Source organism: Sebastes fasciatus, chromosome 2 (genome assembly GCF_043250625.1).
Source record: "Sebastes fasciatus isolate fSebFas1 chromosome 2, fSebFas1.pri, whole genome shotgun sequence".
In the NCBI taxonomy this organism is placed as follows: Eukaryota; Metazoa; Chordata; class Actinopteri; order Perciformes; family Sebastidae; genus Sebastes; species Sebastes fasciatus.
The window spans coordinates 19994807-20014066 of NC_133796.1; the positions used below are offsets into that span (position 1 = coordinate 19994807).

A 19260-nucleotide genomic window follows, 5' to 3' on the forward strand; every position below is an offset into this window, starting at 1 on the left:
TTTTGTATCAGAAGCGTTTTGTGGTTTCTGTTTTGTAGTCAGAGTAGTGTTGACCAATCACGTTCGAGCAGGCTTTGGTTGAATGCAGGTAAACAGTCTGTGTGGAGAGCAAAAGAGGCGGAGTGCATTGGCCAATATGCCATCTGGGAACCCATCGGCTATCGTCTGATAATGAGTTAGCTTTTTATTGGTTTAAAATTAGCTTGTAAAATGTCTACTTGTGAAACAATCCGGTCGTACACGTTGTCTCTCAACCCCAACTCCAGTCTCGCATCTGAAGTTGCTAATTTGTTTTTGATACCAAATCACAGCATGGCTTTTTCTATGGTGTTCCTCAAGGTTTTGGTGTCTTAATGTGGTATTTTGGAGGGCTTATTGATCATTTTTATCAATTTGAGTGGTAAAAAATTGGTAAATTTTGCACCAAATCTGTGTAACAAATGGTATCAACTCAAAAACTGCTGCAACAACTTACAAGACATAATAGAGCAGGGGTGCACACACTTTTTCAGCATGCGAGCTACTTATAAAATGACCAAGTCAAAATGATCTACCTACTATAAAAATGCAAAACATATATTTATTTATAAATATATTGAGTATTCTTTATATGTACAATATATGTTGGTGTACCTTGCATAACTGCATGAACCCATATTGTACAATATAACTCTGTACATTTTTTGTCATTACCTTACTCTGATGACTTGCACTGAATGGAATCAGCCAGGGATGCATAGTCCGGACAGTAGCTGCTGATAGCCAGCCTCAAGCACACTTCCAAATGATCATCAGTCAAGGTGGAACGGTATTTGGACTTAATAATCTTCATGTGGGAAAAGGCTGACTCTCATAAATAAGTGGAGCCGAATAATGCAGTCAAGGAGGTAGCACATTTCCTCATGTTGAGGTACTTTTCCTCTGTGAGTAAGTTCCAGAACTGTCCATGAGCCCTGGACTTAAGCTGAATGTCAGCTTGTAGTGTCAAAATCTCATCCTCCACTCCAGATGAGTTCAGGTGAAACAGTGTTGCAATTTGTTGGCTGACGTCTATTTTTAAAAAAAAAAAATTTAATTTTTTTTTTTTTTTTAATGCCATGCGATCTACCCACACTACCTTTGCGATCGACCGGTAGATCGCGATCGACGTATTGGGCACCCCTGTAATAGAGCATGGGACTGGCATCAATCGTATGCTTCCATCATAATGTTCTAAACCATTATACACTTTCACAATTTATTTGAACTAATTTATCAATTAATTCACGTTTATTTCTGATTTATGACTAGAACAACTTTACACACAGTGCTGAGCTACATCTCAAATTAAACCTCAGGTTCCCAGCTTTCAGATAATGTACACCACTTCTACAGTATGTGACATTTACCGTTGATCTGCTATCTCCCCCTAAAGACCCCCTGAACCCCCAAAAGACAAAAATGTGTCTATGAAAAAGAGTGGTGGAGTGGAAAAGGTTAAAGGCTGTGCTGTAGAAACGTTTTAGCAAAATTATCCATTGTATTCAAATCAAGAAATGAATGAATGCTCAAGACTCTTGGCTGTGCTGCCTGCAGCTGATGGCTTGATGGCTTCTGAGCCAGGGTGAAAAGTTGAATTTGAAGTGGCTGATTACGAAGTAGCTTCTTCCTCTGAATCTGCCCCCTTAGCCTGAGGAGGTGCAGACACCTGTTCACCCTGCCTCGGCTGCTCAACGCAAAAAGTCAGGGAGAACATCTGATGTAGGTGAGGCAGACCTGGTGTGCTGCCTTCACATAATAATCTCAGTGAGACAGCTGGCTAGCTACACATCAAGTGAAAAATGAAAATTGCCAGCAGACTCGACAGCTTCTTTTGTCTGTATGACTTCGACATGTTGACACGCATCAGGGACAGCGCTGTTTCCAAGGAGCTCAAAATGCATCTGCATGCAGTTTGAGAGGGAAAAAAGGCAGATTATTGTGAGCCTGTGCATTCTGCAACACAGCTATACACCACAGGATAAACATGTATTCATGTTTTAATGATGCACTTTGCTAAACTTACATCTATCTGCTCTTCCTATCACTGTCTCTTCCGTCTCTCATGTGTTTTCTCAGCCAACTAAAGTCAGTGAAACAACTGTATGGGCTCCTGCTTGTTGGCGCCTCGCCAGTACATCACTTTTAGGTCTGAATTGTGTTTTCTATGTCTATGTTTGTGTGTGTGTGTGTGACAGAGAGAGAGAGAAATGAAAGAGTGAGCGTGCGCAAAAGATAAAGAGAGGGCGGCAGACTTGCAAAGTGTCAATGTGAGTATGTCTGGCTGTCTGGGTGGGTGTGCCTGTGAAGCGCTGCAAAATCATTTAAATTGGGAAAGGAATGCAGGAATGCTCGCTTGTGATTCTGATCGGAGCCAAATTTCTGTCAGAAAAGTCCCCAACCAGCCTCCTTGCAATTTCACAGTGATTGGAGAAGGAGTGAAAAAAGAGAGAGGGAGGAGAGACTGGGGGAGAGAAGAAATAGAGGAAGAAAGGGGGGGAGGGGTAGAAATGAATAGAAAGTAGAGAGATAGGAGTTAGGGGGAGATAGCGGCAAGGAGACAGACAGACTGAGGAGTATGGTAATATACTGACTGCATTATTGTTAGTAATTCAGCTGTGTGTGGGGGGGGGGGGGAGAACAGTGCTGTCAGATGAGTCTTCCATGTTAAAAGAATTCAGCTTTCTAGGAATAAGCAAGTGAAGTTAAAATCACTCATCATCCTCATTGTCTCCCATTCTCACTCACTCCATTCAGAATACTCTCTCTAAGTTTCACTAGTCATTTTCTCTGCCCACTCTCCCTACCCCATTTCCATTGAGAGCAGGGCAACACCGGCTCAGACAGATGATGAGTCACATTCATAAATGTGAGCAATTTAGAGTCTCCAATCATGCAAACGTTCATGTCTGTAATGTGAAGTGAAGACGAGAGCGTGAGCGTTGGGTTTTTTATAAAACAATGAGCCACTGACTTTACAGCCAGCCAGTTCTCATTCCCGGGGTGTCAAATACCAACGCTTTGACACGGCAGTTGGCGTTAGAAACAGCCGCACAAGGCACCCTTTAGTGTCGGTATGAGACGCACCGAGCTTTCCATTAATGTAAACCCATCCGTGTCAATATTAAATGCTCAGGGAAAGTGCGCCGGGACTGTGGTAACGTAGCTTTAAGAGCGAAAAGACACACGGGCAGGTGGGAGGAGTGGTGGATGTGTCCAACAAACACAAAGCTTTCATCCAGGGAACCGCTGTTCATGTCCCGTCCGTCACGTTACAATCAGGTGTTCGTTCGTGTCCCGTGTTCACAACGTTCAGTGTTATTTTTACTGTACAAACGTAGTAGTTTTAAGCCCAACCATGTTATTCGTTCCTAAACCTAACTATAGTGGTTTTATTGCCTGAACCTAAGCATGTTTGTTTAATTCACAACAATAAGCAGGTGTTTACTGCTACCAAAAAGTCCAAGGTTTTACTGAGAGCAAAGTTGATCCTTGTGGGTTCAATTTAAAAGATGATTGAATGTTGTTGACACAAACAATGCCTCTGGATTTAATGCAGGTAAGGGCCCACAGTGGCATTAGGGCTGCAGAGTGGAATGGCAAGTAGGTGTGCTGTCCTTGGACCAGAGATCCAGGGTTTAAGTCCTCATGTTGACAACAAGCATCCGCCCTGCTGAAGCCTCCAACAGCCAACACACTGAGTCACTACGAGCTCCAGGGGAGCCGCTGTGTAGCGGAGCTACCTGACTTCCCTGCAGAGGGAGAAGCATGTTTCCCTGCAATGCATCACTTAATATCACTGGTAATATACCAGATGTCAACATTCGATTTGCCTCCTTGTTAAAATGAGTCATTTTCCACTTGACGCAAATGCAGCCTTAAAGTTTTCCGAATGTGTTTTTAGCAGGTGACGGGAATAGAATATACGCACAAGAGGTTTCTCACAAATATTGTGCCTGAAGTAAAGATGTCCAAACTGGATTAATAATCACAGCATGGCTCTGCTCTCATCTTGTGAAACTATTTTAATAGCCCATTTAGCCAAAAACTAGTATAGCAAAAGAGCTGCAGTGCATGTTAACCTCTTTATTTTGATCATATTCTTGATTCGTTGCTATGTTGTTCACATATTCTCCCCATCACTTCTCATTTCTCTGTCTCATCCTCCTCACCTCTGTCTTTGTCCTTTTCTGTTGTTGTGATCAGTTTGGCTTTATATTGTCGGTATTACTTCATTTGTATTGCACAGAACAACGCAGTAGTAAAGCTGGGGCCACAGAGGAGGATTACTTGGCTGATTTAGTCTCGATCTGCCACCAATCTGAGGGGAAATCCCAACCAGAGGTTAGACAGGACCGATGGTCAGACAGGATTAGGTGACAGTGTGAGGGGTTTACAAATTCAACCGCTCTGATCAAGAAGCAGACACGTTCCAGCTACCTTGATTATGTTTTGATTTTATATATTTACGATCCAGCATTTGCAGATTGAGTTTTTTTGATCGGTGTGAGAGCTCCTGTGAGATTGGTGCTGACATGGTTGGTGAACCAGACACAAACAGGTTTATTTCGGTTACAGCAAAGTGTGTGATGCCCCATTGTTGTCTGATTGTATTGTGAGCATGAGACAAAAAAGGTGAAAGCCTCTTCTCCTCTCTCCTTTCCCCTTCTGTCTCCCAAACCTCTTCCTCTCCCTTATTGCTCCCTCTCTGCACTCTTTCTCAACTTTCTTTCCCTCCCTCCCTCTCCGCATTACCGACACCTACCTTCCCTTTCTCCTATAGCTGTCCTTCTACTCACAGTAAAATAAAGAAATGATCATCTGCGGTGAAACAGCAGGACAAGCTTGCAGAATAACATGCTGCTTGTTTCTCCTCTTTCACTCATGTCCTTTATTATTTCCTCACATGCCTCCTCCTCTGTGCACATCTTTCCTCCTCTCTCTTTTAGGCAAAAATCAGCAGTAATCAATATCATCATCAGAATAATTGTCAGCGTTTACCCACACAAATGCAAATTGCAAATTAAGAAAACGTGCGTGCGTACATACGTGTGCATCATAGCAGTATATTTTAAAATGTGGCTGTGTCAGTGCACACACCCACAAAATGTCTCTGCTCCTAGTTTATCTCATTGTTTGAACAGCACTGCTTTAATTAGGACAGGCCTGTCTATCTATGTGTGTGTGTGTGCATGTGTGTGTAAAAGTGAGTAACAGTGTCTGAGTGTGTGTGCATGTAACCATAGTGCCCCCATGTGGAGGACTGTAGAAGAGCAGATATGATATAGTCTTGTTTCCCCACACACCCACACACACACTCTCCAATGACACGGTGTTATATTTGGAAACACAATTTCATGCTATCAGTACTGGCTAGCTATTCCATTTAGATAGCAGCCGTCTATATGTGTGTGTGTGTGTGCGTGTATGTATGTGTGTGCATGTGTGCTTATGCTCGTGCGCGCGGCGGATGTGTCTGTATGTATGCATCTATTTGTGTCGGTGAGTGCACTGGCTGTCGGGGTGTTTCACAGTTATGACTCCCTTTTTTTTCCACGTTTATTGAAATTAAAAGTTGGTTGTCATGGTAACATTTGGATTCGCAGTAATTATGTTGATTAAAAATGTGAAAATTAATTAAAAAGTCAGGAAAATGATCTCGCAGCAGATGATCAGCGAAACATCAAAATGATTCAGATCTCGGTCTCTCTTCCTCTCCCTCCCGCTCTCTCTAATAGGCGAGTGTCTCGTCCTCTTCCTGTCTTTCTCTGTCACACTTCAAAAGTCCTTTATTGCCACGCAACACTGAATTATCTGCATTCATCTCTCACACGCGCTTTGTCTCAGTCTGCTTCTTCCTTCCTTTCACACTTATACACAATTTATGACATGATGAGATTTGTCTTCATGTCCAAACGAAAAACACAACAGCAGCAGCAATAGCAAAAAATAACTTTACCACACACACACACACACAAACGGCACCCCTCTTACTAATATCTCTCTGCGTTTCATTCAATCAGTCAACCCATTCTCAACTTGTTAGAAAGCTTGACAAGTCTCATCTCATACCGCCAGAGCAGACACATCAGCAGCAAAAGTAACACAAAACAACAGCGAGTGTCGCAGTCTCACTTTCTCTCTCTCAGTCTCTCCATTACTCCAGTTCTCTCACAATCCGTCTCTTGTTCTCGGCCTCTTCCTCTCTGACAGAATGAATAAACAGGCTCAGCAAAGTGTAATCTCTTTCTTTTATTAGCAACAGCAAACACAGAAACAATGAAGTTACCCTCCTCCCCTCCCTCTCTCCTCTCCCGTCTGCTCTTCTCCTCTCATCAGCTTTAATGAACCACAAATCTCATCAGCCATCTTTTCATCAGCTCTGCCATCGCTACTTCCTGCACTTTAAACCCCGACTGACTACTTATTGCACGGCTGCTGGCTGATGACCAGGACTGTGCATAATTGATATTTAGCTATAAGGTGGAATACATGTAGATTTTCCAAAAATATATTTTGTGTTAACAGTCGAGAGTCAGTATTAAGCAGGAATCGGTTATGACAGTTTTCAGTGGTGGCAGTGTTACTGTAATGTGACAGTCCTGCTCCACGGCTCTGGTTTACTAAGTGGTGATTCACTGCCAGCTGATCTTCAGCATGTTCAATATCTCACCATGGTGATGTTAAAGAGGACGGTGTTGTATATCAGCCCAGTCGCACAGCAGTTTGGGAAATAGTTAGTTAGTTTAGGGAATTTTATGAATTGATTTGTGTACATGGACACAAATTTCCTATTTTTTTCTTGATGGTCAGCACAAAATCATGTCATCCACCTAATTGTGAACCAGGAAGTATAAAGAGTGGTGAATTCCGCATGGTCGGGGTGGATGGGTGGGTCAAAAAACACTGGACTTTCACCCAGGAGACTTGTGAAACCAAGGAGGGTGGAAAGAAAGATGTCACATCATTGGGGTACAACACATGCACAATCAAATCTGGTAGTCACTCGCCAAAATTGAGCCGATAGCGACGCACAACCACAGCTCTAGTTACACTGCACGTGTCCTACCCCATGACCCGTGCCTCTTTCAATAAACCTTGTGTGAAACCAGAAGTCAACGTTGATTTATCTGTCACGTAACTTCCATACTTAACTTAAACCAATTCCAGTGTTATTTTAACCCAAACCTTACTAATTGGTTTTGTTGCCTAAACCAAACCAAGTTGATCTTTTCCTTAACCTAAGTAAGTAGTTTTGAAAAAACTGGAGCTCAAATTGACACAGGTCACATATTGCTGGACATTCATAGGAAAACACGCGACAAATAGATTAAATTTTGTGACTATTTCACAAACTGCTGTGAGACTGTATTGCATATATTTGCAGGGAGAGGTAGGAGCATAATATAACTCAGATCTATTAAACTAAATAGCGTTCAACATTCATCTTATTGGATGTAGCAGTGCAACGTACAGAGCTGTGATACTAAGCCTGTGTTGTTTTCAACATCGTGCAGAAAGCATTATAGGAGAAATTTTCTGAAACATGAATGAATAAATGAAATCTGTCATGTATAAAACACGTCTCATGACCGAGAGACCGAGCCAAACCATTGATCATACGCAGAGCCGCCCTTCCCTATAGGCAGAGTGGACCCACCTCTCTCCACAGGCACCACAACATGGCTTGGCCCCGTCTTCAAAGGGTCGTGGTAGTGGCGGTGTTGAGGGCGCGTGAGGGGGAACTAAGAAATTCTGCCAAAGGCCTCATAAAGCACAATATGTTGCACACCATCAATATCCTGCTGAAAAGACAGTTTTGCCTGCATTTTTGATGAAGTCATATCAAAGCTATTGTCCTGAAGGATCAAGTTGTTGTGTTTTATGTTGCTGCAACATGTTTTGAGACGGTGAGTATAGCTCTGAGGGGCTGAAGCATTCTGAGCAGATGTCTACATGGTGGTAACCAACAATATAGTCTATAACGCGTCTGTTTAATTATAGTATATGTATGAATCTCTCCTTTAGTTTCGGCAGATTTGATTTTTTGTTTTTGTTTCATTTGTACACAGAGCTATGCATGAAAACTACGGTTCTGCTTCACACTCACATACCAGCGTCAATTTAAAATACACATTTCAGTCTTTTTCCAGCAACAGTTTTAATGAAATTTCAGCTTTATTCAAGTTTCATTTCAATTAATTTCAATTAAATTAGTAATTTCTAATTAAGTTATGTTCAGATATGAACTAGTTTTCTATTTTATTAATTTCATGTTTTTTCATTTTCATACAGGGATATCACAGTATTTTTTGTCATTTTTTTGCTTACTATAACAGTTATTATTACTTTAGCTATGAGGGTTTTCTTGACTCTCTAATTTAACACCAAGTGTGTTAGTTCCATTTCATTTAACGCTGTTAATATCTGTCCAGATAGAGAATACCAATGGAAGCTTGTGTGGTTTTACATGCGCACCAGTGTGTGAATACTTCCTTAGTTATGATTGTCATGCTTTCTACTTCCTCCTTGTAGGAGTGGGACTCTTCACTCCTCTTCCTCCTGCTGCCTTGGGAGGGGCGGGGCTAGGAGTTGAGGGGGCGGGGCTAGGAGCAGGCTGGGTCTTGGGCTGAGGCATCTCAATGGGGAGTTTAGGAGGGATGATTGTTTTAGGGGTCAGAGTTGGTTTCGCCTCGGGGATATTCTCTCCATGACGGTACACACTGACCTGGAGAGAGAGACAGAATGAGACATAATGTTAGTATGATGCAAACATACCCCATACATGCATTTACTCTTCTGTAAGTCTCATAGACTGTATATAAAGATGGACTACACATCTCCACTTCCTCCCACTGTACAGTGCGAAACCAAATTAACATCATTTGGAGCCAGAGTCTGTGCAGCAGTGATTGGGCGGTGGAGCCGTGGTATCGCGAGCCGTCAGGGAGAGAGACTCACAGCTGCCAATCATGATGTGTCACCCCCTTTTTATAGCATCAAATAATTAATTAAAACCAAACTCATCAGAAAGATTAACACTTGAACATATATCAGCTTGGTGAGATCGACCTAAAATGACAGAAAAATGTATTTGACGTGTACTTTGACTTTTTAGTTTGGCCTATGTCCCATCCGCTAACATGGAGGGTACAGTATGTACGTAGAGAGTTTCAAAGGGCTAGACATTTCATGTTAAAACTGTCAAATCAGGGTCAGACAAAAATCACAAGGTCAAATATCAGCTCAGTAACCCCTCTGAGTTACATACAAGTGTGATCACAAAAATATCTCACTGTTAGCCCCAGTGAAAATACAAGATTTGTGCAACAGATGGTCAGTAAAATTCCCCGGCTCGGAGTAGATCGAGTCATTTGTGGTACACAGCAGGGGGCACTCACCACTATATCCACAGACTCCCCTCCGTATTTGTTCTGGACAATCATGGTATATCTGCCAGAATCCTCCATGGAAACACCTTTGATCGTCAGACAGGCAAACCTGCCTGAGTCCAGGGAGACCACGTACTGAAATATAAAATCAAAGGTTAAAGAAGTGAGAAAGCCAGCGCAGGGAGTTTAACATTTAAAACGTCTGTCACTAAAAATCGATTTATCTTTTCCTCTGAGTAGCAGCATGAGCTTTGATTACCACATCGCTTTAGCAAAACCTGAGCACTGCTAGATGGGCTTTGTGAACACAAGAACTAATGATCTATTCCACTCTATTGTCTATTCTAATCTGCTGAGCCCTGTTAGCTCAACCATAATATGATTCGATTAAATGACAGTGAAAACATACTTACTACATCTGTACCTGTTAAGACCACAAAAACAAAACTATTGATGTTTAAAGCCTTCGGAGTTGAAGTACACTTGTGTAGATGTTCTTTAGACACCTGAGACAAGATAGAGTACTTGCAGTCTGACTTGCACCATGTGAGCGTTGCTGGCGAGAATACAGTGTGTTAATTTCCCTCTCTCATACAGTACCTGCCCACTCATTTGCCAGAGTGGCACTTGTAGCAGGCTAATTATATTCCTATTAAGAGAAACACTTGCCTTTAAATTTGAGAAACTAAAAGCTCTACTGGCCTAACAATCAAATAGACCTTAAAACGACTGGAATTACGGACTCGCGGTGTATGCCTCGGCCCACTAGTCAAGTTGCAGTTCACGTCACATCCACGTCCAGCCCTGTCTCCTAAAAATTATGTTCCCATACACCTAAATTGCATTCTCAACAAACACCGGACTTTCCCCCAGGAGACCGGTGTTCGTGTCCCGTGTGAAACATAGTAATTTCTTGCGTTGTTGTTTTGTTCATTTTAAGCTAAATACTGTTTTTGTTACTAAACCTAACCAAGTTGTTTTGTTGCGTTTTTGTCTTGTTTCCATTTACAACGTTAATCTCTTGTTTAAAACTGCGACCGTAATCTGGGAGAAAATACTTTTGTACCACAAGTTGTATGGGAACGTAATTTTGTGGGAGACAGGGTTGCCATGTCTGTCCAAAATGTCATCACTTCATCATTTTATCCTATCAGACATTTGTGTGAAATTATCATAATTAGCATATCAATTCCTGAGTTATGGTCAAAAACATGTTTTGTGAGGTCACATTGACCTTGACCTTTGACCACCAAATTCTAATCAGTTCAACCTCAAGTCTAAATGGACATTTGTGCCAATTCTGAAGGAATTCCCTCATGGCGTTCCTGAGATATCACGTTCACGAGAATGGGACGTACGTATGGCCACGGCTGTCGCCGCCTGGAGGCATAAAGATGTTTGCAATTGATCACCTTTCTCCTAATTAACATGTCATATGGTTTTGGATAATTGCATTAATTTATTAGACCAATATAGTCTAATCTGTGGGTTACTATTTTCTCTTTGACTGATGAAAGGTAGCTGCTGTATAAAATAATCATGATATTAGGTAATTATGGTTGTTTTGTGACCAAATGTATTCACCACCTGCTCCAACACACCTCTATTTAAACCTGTATAGCGTTACAGTAAAACCTATCCCTGCTCTGAGTTTCAGTGCAATATTCTCTGGATCTGTATATACTTCTGTTTGTTTTTCTGTTAGTATCTTCAGTATCCTCTGTGGTAACGAGGTAGGGGAGAAGCACTCCTGAGGTTTGGAAAACACATCACCAAGGACGTCAGTTCTTGTTTTAGACAGATTATTAGCAGGTGAGGGAATGAATAAAGCAGAGGGCAAACTTCAACACATATTCCACCTGGACCGCGGTTTCTCAAACTTAAATCTTCAAAGCCGCTAGGAGCCGCAGGATGCTGACGCTGTTGAAAGAGCCTCCACTGACTGGGGATAGGCTGTAGACTTGTACTGGTTGGCAAGTAGGTCAATGAGATATGAGAGGTAGATTTGTTCCATTACCGATCCAGGAGTGTGCTGATAATGCTGACCTCACCTAAAGTATGCAGATCCCTCCAGTGAGGGATTGTAACTGGTGCTGAAGTCTCCCTTTAAAAGCAGGTAGATGATCTTTGTTTCGCTCAATCCTGATCACCTCGGCAGTACATATAGAGGCTGTATAGAGACTTATAGCAGTATCTTGTGTATTGCAGCAGTTTCTATTTTGTGAACTAATTAAAACTAAACATACACTACTTAAAAAGTACCTCAAAATTTCCTCCAGTATGTCCTGAATCTCTTATTCATATATTACTTTTCCATTACTTTATATTAGTCATTTTAAAAGTAAAATGTATTGTTCTGTCCAGAACACTTACTATGATACTAAAAACGTTATTCTACATTGCATTTTGACAGTATAGTGCACTTTAGGACGCTACCCATATGATCCAACGAGTGTGCAAAATACTGAAACCCAGTCAAAGCCACCGGGAGTAAAACAAGAGAATCCAGTAAACGCGTACTGTGCGGAAACCTCATAGTGTAGTATCACTAGACAAGTTAATAGAAACACACTAAAGCAATTGTGTCTGATTAATAAGGTAATTAATCATGGGAGAGAAAGAAGGGGCTGGCTTTCGGAAGGGAATAAACGGCTCCAAGAGTCAGCAGTAGCGTGTGGCAGGTAGGAACCAAAGAGAAGAACGGGGCCCTGTTTGAAGTGTGTTTTTCGCATCCAGCCACACACAGCCACACTAACACACCATGTTCTACATGGTGTGTTAGTGTGGCTGAAGCATTTACCTGATCGTCAGGTTCCACCTCTGCTCCATTCTTCAACCATGAGACCTGAGGCTTGGGGTCCCCACACACTGTACATGTTAAACTCAGGGTCTAAAGGAGGGACAAAGATGACTTCTTAGACAAACGCACAAATTAACAGAGACTTAAACCTGCAGTAGGCAGAATTTTTTTTGCATTAATGGGCAAAAATTCCATAATAACCTTTCAGCATATTGCAATTCAAGTGTTCTGAGAAATAACTAGACTTCTGCACCTCCTCATGGCTCTGTTTTCAGGTTTTAAAAAATCTAGCGCGTGATTCCGGTCATTTCAGAGAGAGAGCATTCCTATTGGTTGTTCATTCAACGGAGGCAGCTGTCAATCACTCGCAAACTCCAACCAAATAGTCAAACTAGGCAGATCAAATATGAATGAATATTCTGTTACTGTAATACCTATTTCTCGCCTCAAATGTTTTCAGAAACATCTTGTAGTGTACTGTTTAGCTGTAAAATGAGAAAGTTTGCTCCGGCTGTTGGGCAAGGCTTGGTATTTCCTCAACAGATCTCAACATGGCTGCCGGGTCAAAAACTTTATACATATTATTAAAATGATATTCCATTTCTATCAATAGAACCCCCTAAATGTTACACACTGGTCCTTTAAATCAAATATACACTTACTTTCTTTTCCATAATGGTGACCACATCAGGCAGTCCTCCCACCACCTGACCGCGGTCTGAAACAAACCATTGTTATTATTACCAATCATTCCTATGGCCTATTGTATTGATGAACTCTTGAAGACAACTATACATTCAGTAGCTTTATGTTTTTTTGAGACGTCTGAACAATGATATTTTTTAAACAGAAGTAACTAAAGTAAAAAAACAAAGCAACAAGGAGAATGGAAGGATGAACTCACTCTTCTCAGCATAGGCCTCAGCCCTGAAACACACAGAACATAAAGTTACAGATCTGTCTCTTGCTCTCTCAAGCACACCAGCAGTACACTTATCATATACACTGTATTCTAATGTGTACGTCTCGGTATTAATTTGTCTTTCAAAATACAAAAGTATAAAGAGTATAAAATGTAACTCTGTATTGTAATTGTAGTACCGCCAAGTTTGGTTATGGTCTGTTTCCACCACCTGGCTCTGCTCACTGACCACACGCAAATATCTTTTCCATTTTTGGGTCGGTAGCAGTGGTCAGATGGTTTGCCACAAGGTTTTCTGGGTTTAGAGCCAAACCACATAGTTTATCCAGGGACTTAACAGAATCTTTTCTAAGGGAAAAATGATACTGCTTTGTAATCACTGGGTGAGGGCTGTCGGAGCAGCATGGGAGGACCAGAGGTCAGCCACAGGACCAGATGGCTGGGGGAACTCTGGTCTCCTCTCAGCATATTGATGCTCAATCAAAAGGGCAACAGGGTGCCACTTGTTTCAATGTGTTTGTAAAATCTTGTGTTTAAATGTCTCTCTTTGAATGTTAATTAGAAAAGGGATTTGGACAGTTTCCACTCCGCATGGAGTGTTTAGTGTTTGGAGTTTCAATCGATTTTTCTAAATGGATTTGCAAAATTCGGTATGTGGGGTTTCACTTTGGCCTAATTAGCCAAAGGACCCAAAAGGATCTCTGCTACCTGACTGCTTCTATTTTTAACATTGATTTTTAGCTTGAATTATAATATTATGGACTTTTTCAGACGGCAATACTGGGGGTTTTTACATTTTTAAATGTTCAACATTCATAAATTTAAATACATCTCTATTCACTTAAAAGGTGTACGGTGTTTACAAATGCATCAAATGCAAATGTGCATGCTATCTTGCACAGAAAAATACATAAAAAAACAAATCTAATAGCTGAGTGACTGTCTCAACAGAACATTTCAATAGCAGCAGAACTGCTACTATGAAATGAACTGCACCCAGTATCCTGGGCAATCATTATACTTTACTTTTAGCTACCAAATGTCAAACTTGTGATGAAGCAGTTTAAGTTCAAATGTGAAGGAAACAGTGATTCATTATTAGCAGGGTTAGTCCGACTAAAATGTACACAGAAAGGGAGAAGTAACAGCTTTGAGAGTGTATTCTTACTTGAGTTTCTGGAACTCAGCGAAGGCCTTTTCATATACTGTAAAAGACAAAAACAGAATTTCACAAATTGTCTCCTCACTTTATTTTAGAGTAGAAGCCGTAACAAACATTTTGGTGAAAATATAAATTAGAGCTGCAACAATCAATTGATTACAACTTTTAAATGAATCGGTGTGAGTAATTTTCATTAATTTGTGAGAACAAGATAGTAATTTGTGGCCTCAATTGAATTAAAACGTTTCCACGTTTTAGTTATTTTGTGCACACCAGATAAGTGTATATACAGAGAGCCAGCCCAGCGCACCCCAGTCTCTAACTGGAGTGATGTTGTGTGCGGTCAAGCCACAATTACGCACAGCAGATCTGCTGGTTATATTTTGTGCAGCCAGTATAAATCACCACAGAACCCCCCGTGCTTATGTGCCCACCAAACGTGTCGTTTTGATTAATTATTCTACACAGTTTCTTCTGCACATCATCAGGCGTGTTGGAGAATGACACACTGAAAAGAGTTCACACAGCTCCATGAACGGCTGGGTGCATCATCTCTTTTTAAACAAGGCTGGCCAGTCTGGAGCGCCACATTTTTTTAATTATAATAGCCCATTGGTAGATGTGTGGCTGTGATAAGCAACACAATGTGATGCGCCCTGCCAAGTGCGTCGAGACCGTACCAAATGCACTTTTGTGTGGCCAGGCTCATACTTGGTGCACCTGTGTCACACTTGGGCACTGGGTGATATGCATTATTATAGGTGGGTGCATTAGAGGCTGTCATGGTTTATCACATTCACAACTTTCACCCCTTTAAACACAAGGCTCTCCCCATCATGACGCACTCAGTTTTGAACCCGAACAATCTCTATCACATCATGTTGCTCATCTCAGCCACACATTCACCTGTAGGCTATTAGAATTAAAAATATGCAGCTCCAGACATCATTTTGGCCAGCCACGTTTAAAAAAGATATTTCTGGTTTCTTTACTCCTCTTTGACAGTAAACTGAATATCTTCAAACAAAGGCATTTGAGGACGTCATCTTAGGCTTCGGGAAACACTGATAATTTTTTTCATCATTTTCTGACATTTTATAGACAACTAATCGATTAATCGAGAAAATGATCGACAGATTAATCGACAATAAAAATAATCATTAGTTGCAGCCCTAATATAAATAAACTACTTCTGGCATAGCTTCAGATCTTGAGATGAGTAATAATGAGACATCCAATCAATATTTGTGTGGAACATATTGAGCATAATGGAAGGACAGAGGAGAAGAGCGAACAGCAAACTTTTTACAGCCAGTTCTCCAGCCTACAGGGATGAGTGTTTGATACTCAAAAGATAGACTTTGGTTGGAGCATCACTTCAAAGTCTTAAACTACAGACTGAAGCCAAGAGCTCCATAAAAACAAGTGACTGTGTTGTTTCCAGGCGCATTTTTTACTGCATCATCAATAAAAAGAGTGAGTGACACACAGCGAGAGAAAGCAGGTACTGACCGTCACCACTGAGGTCCAGGTTGCGTTTATGTGAGTTTTCAGGGTCGGTGATCACGATGGAGTACTTTCCTTTATCCCTCTCCAGTGGCTCAATCACCTGTGAATCAATCAATCAATTTATTAATTAACAAACCCATCAACTAATCAGTGTCCGTCTGTCTATTTCTACTTTAATTCATGGTTTAAAAAAGATTCATTCATCTGCTGGGTAATTACAATTAAAAAGCTCTCTGACAAAAAGTAAAAGGAAGATATACGCTGTTTAATTAAGTAAGTTTAATGAATATTAAATTGTATGATGTTTTTATTCATTAGCTTCCCCTTCTAAAGGTAAAATTATCTATCTAATTTGTCTCAAAGTTGCCCTGGTATCACCTCTACAAAGGCACTCTGATGACTTTTAAGCAACAGTGCCACTGCCTGAGGGGCTTTATTGTCATAAAAATTAGCCATGTATGATCCACCTAAGAGGCATATACTGTTTCCTATTGTACGGGAGACGGTAATACCTCCATTGTTGCCATAGCAGGGGTTCCTCCAATCACAATCTTGTCACTGTGGGAGAGTTTAGACTCACTGAGGAGAAGAGAGGAGAGGTTAGTGCGTATGTGTGTAGTGTTTGTTTGTGAGTAGGTGAAGCCTGTTGTGGAGGTAATGGAAAATCATGTTTACGCATAGGGATATCAATTTCTCTCTCTCGCTATCTGTCGCTCTCTCACACACACATACACACACACACACACACACACACACAATCACAGAGAGAGTTTTACAATCTAATCTGAGTTTGTTCTTTCTTTCTTTCTTTCTTCCTGTCTACTCGCTCTCAATCTATTTCCCCTACCTACAAATTTTATAATCTCCAGGGTACGACAGAGTGCTTTAAACGTTGCTTCTTTATAAAAAATGATAGGGGTGGGATTTTTGTCACAAAACAGGGCCATTTTACTGCAATAACCAAGATAATGAAAACACTTGCCAACAGCTATCACAAGTTTTATTATGTTGCTTATTGTTTTTGCCACTCCCGGCAGTTTAACTAGAGAGAAAAGCTAAATAATGTGTTGGTGGTCAGCATGTTTATAGACAGACTTAAAAGAAACCACTGCAATGACTACAAATAACTGAAGTAATTGTCAGTATTTTCTTCTTCTTCTTAGTAGTACTTGTTGCTGGTGTTGTAGCGGCATAGGTAGCAGTGTTATTAGTCGGGCTGTCTTCGACCAACACTCGACTTTTTCAACTAATCGATTAGTTGATTTTGACAGATCTGTTTCTCCACAAAGAATCACACAGAAGCATAACAATAATCTTGTGTTTACTGGAGCTGTGCTCAGAAGTTTCTTGGACATAAGTCATTGAGCATGAAAAAAAGCATAAAAAAACGACTAATTGACTAAAAAAATCGTAACTTTCTTGACCAAAACGACCATTTAGTTGACGAATCGACTGAGAGAGGGCAGCCAGTTATTAGTATTATAAATATATTTTCTTACCTATGACTCCAGCTGATGTTCATCTCGGAGGTGTAATACTTCATGTGACACTGCAGCTGAATGCCTGTTGCTGTGCAGTTAATCACCAGCTCTGCTGCACTGGCTCCTAGAGGAGGTGAACAAGGTGACAGAGGTTGTGGAGGGGCACATTCAAAATGAGAATTATCTGTTGCTGGATAACCTGACCTCTCCACGGCCGCTACACGATGCATTTTATTGCTCAAAATTGATCAAATTAAATCAAACTTCCATTTCCAGCCATTTGAGGACTCTATTTTAAAACTTCCCTTTTTATGTTACCTTTATCCAGCGTGGAGAGCAGAATTGCACTAATGAAGCAGAGTGCAGACTGTTTGTATGCTGCATTCAATAAAACGCTTCAGACATCAGAAGCTTTAATAACTTTTCTTTTTTAAAGCTGTTATACCTAAAAGGGAGTTTTATACTACACTATGTCTGTGTGAGACTTCACATTACAAGTGTACAAGTGTGTCATCCACCTGGTCACATCACCATGGTTTCCCATTATCACAGTAATGAACCCTCTTCTCCTCTGCAACCACTGCTGTAACAGTTGCTGCAGAGCTGTCAAGTGACTGTCTCTTAAAATAGGAGTAAGATGCTCCTCCACACTGTCACTGTGACAGCGCGGTGGAATTTTAAAGTGATTTCACCACATGATGACATGATGGCCAAATGCTTCCAGCATGACAACTTCTGCCACACGCTGATAAGTGTGTGTGTGTATATAGCAGTGGGATTTTAAAAACAGAAATGTCTCAGCCTGGTGATGGATCTACTAAATCTCTCATCAATGTGGTGCGATTGTGTCGTGTTTAGATAATTTGCTCTTGATCCCTTCAGTGGGTAGAGGATGATGATGATGGTGGTGTTTAGTGCCGTTTTTAATACGGATAAGTGTTAGTGAGATAATTGATGTCTGTGTGTTCACCTCTGTGCATGTGTGTGTGTGTGTGTGTGTGTGTGTGTGTGTGAGGAGGATACCCACCAGCCAGTTGGCTGATCTTGTTTATGGCATCGTCAAAGACTGGAAGAGAGGCAGAAAAACATGGGGTCAGGGAAAGAGCTAGGAGAGAAAGTCACGATGCTGCCCTCTGGTGGCTGCATTCAAAGCTCAGTACGGAAAGGTTCAAATGAAAGGTGTGTTTCTTTGTCTCCATACCCTGTGACTCAGTATCCCTGTTGCCATTATTACCCAATTAACTGTATATTTCTGTTGTTTGGTGGTGTCACTACTTAGGTAAAATGGCAAAAGAGTGTGAAGATGCATCTGTCAGCAAATCATTAAATAATTAACCTATAGAAGAGGATCTGAAAAAGGACTACTTAGTTCTGCCATCAAGATGCACACAGAAGTACAAGATAGAAGTACTACAGCTTAAGTATATATTTTGCACAAACTTTTACGGGAACATTAAAATGGATTTTCTGCGGAATAAATACAGCCAGCAGGTGAGCGAGCGGTCACATGGCAAGAACTATTTGTAATACGGTAGTTGGAAAAACAAAGTTAAAAATTCATTAGCTTACCACAGATACAGTCAGTGTATACATTTGGTTCATATTTTTTTCCTGTCTCCCACTTTTTAATGAGCATCAAGCTCGTTTTCAGTTTATGCTCAGTTAGAAAACCAGCCAGCCGGCAAGTCAGTGAATTACTCCCCTAATTAATCAGCAAGATAAATTAAGACGGACAGATATGTTTACCTTTTCCGGAGATGTCAATTTGGCTCATATCTTTTCCTCTGTCATCACTGATGGTGGCCTTATAAACTCCCGCAGTCTTCTTTGAAAACTGGAGAAGACACAAAAAAGGAAACATCAAATAGTGTGTAGGGGATATAGGCCACAGATCTGAACACATAATGAGGTCTGTGTGTCCTTGTTTTTGTTTTTGGACACTCCGGGTAGGGCTGGGGGGGACGATATCTTTGACC

General features: G+C 41.0%; 1 protein-coding gene across 4 annotated transcripts in view; it reads right to left on the bottom strand.

Annotated features, from left to right (window-relative positions):
- Window positions 1–8160: 8160 nt before the first annotated feature.
- myom2b (myomesin 2b) overlaps window positions 8161–19260 on the bottom strand; it is a 54229-nt gene continuing 43129 nt past the window's right edge. For all 4 annotated transcript variants that reach the window (XM_074613389.1, XM_074613406.1, XM_074613397.1 and 1 more), the window contains 11 exons: window positions 19031–19118; window positions 18312–18350; window positions 17303–17408; window positions 16316–16382; window positions 15807–15903; window positions 14301–14337; window positions 13115–13137; window positions 12873–12928; window positions 12211–12300; window positions 9420–9545; window positions 8161–8746 (listed from right to left, as the gene is read on the bottom strand). In XM_074613389.1, the coding sequence (XP_074469490.1) occupies window positions 8537–8746; window positions 9420–9545; window positions 12211–12300; window positions 12873–12928; window positions 13115–13137; window positions 14301–14337; window positions 15807–15903; window positions 16316–16382; window positions 17303–17408; window positions 18312–18350; window positions 19031–19118 (939 nt within the window). In that variant the 3' untranslated portion in view covers window positions 8161–8536. The remainder of the gene's footprint in view (window positions 8747–9419; window positions 9546–12210; window positions 12301–12872; window positions 12929–13114; window positions 13138–14300; window positions 14338–15806; window positions 15904–16315; window positions 16383–17302; window positions 17409–18311; window positions 18351–19030; window positions 19119–19260) is intronic.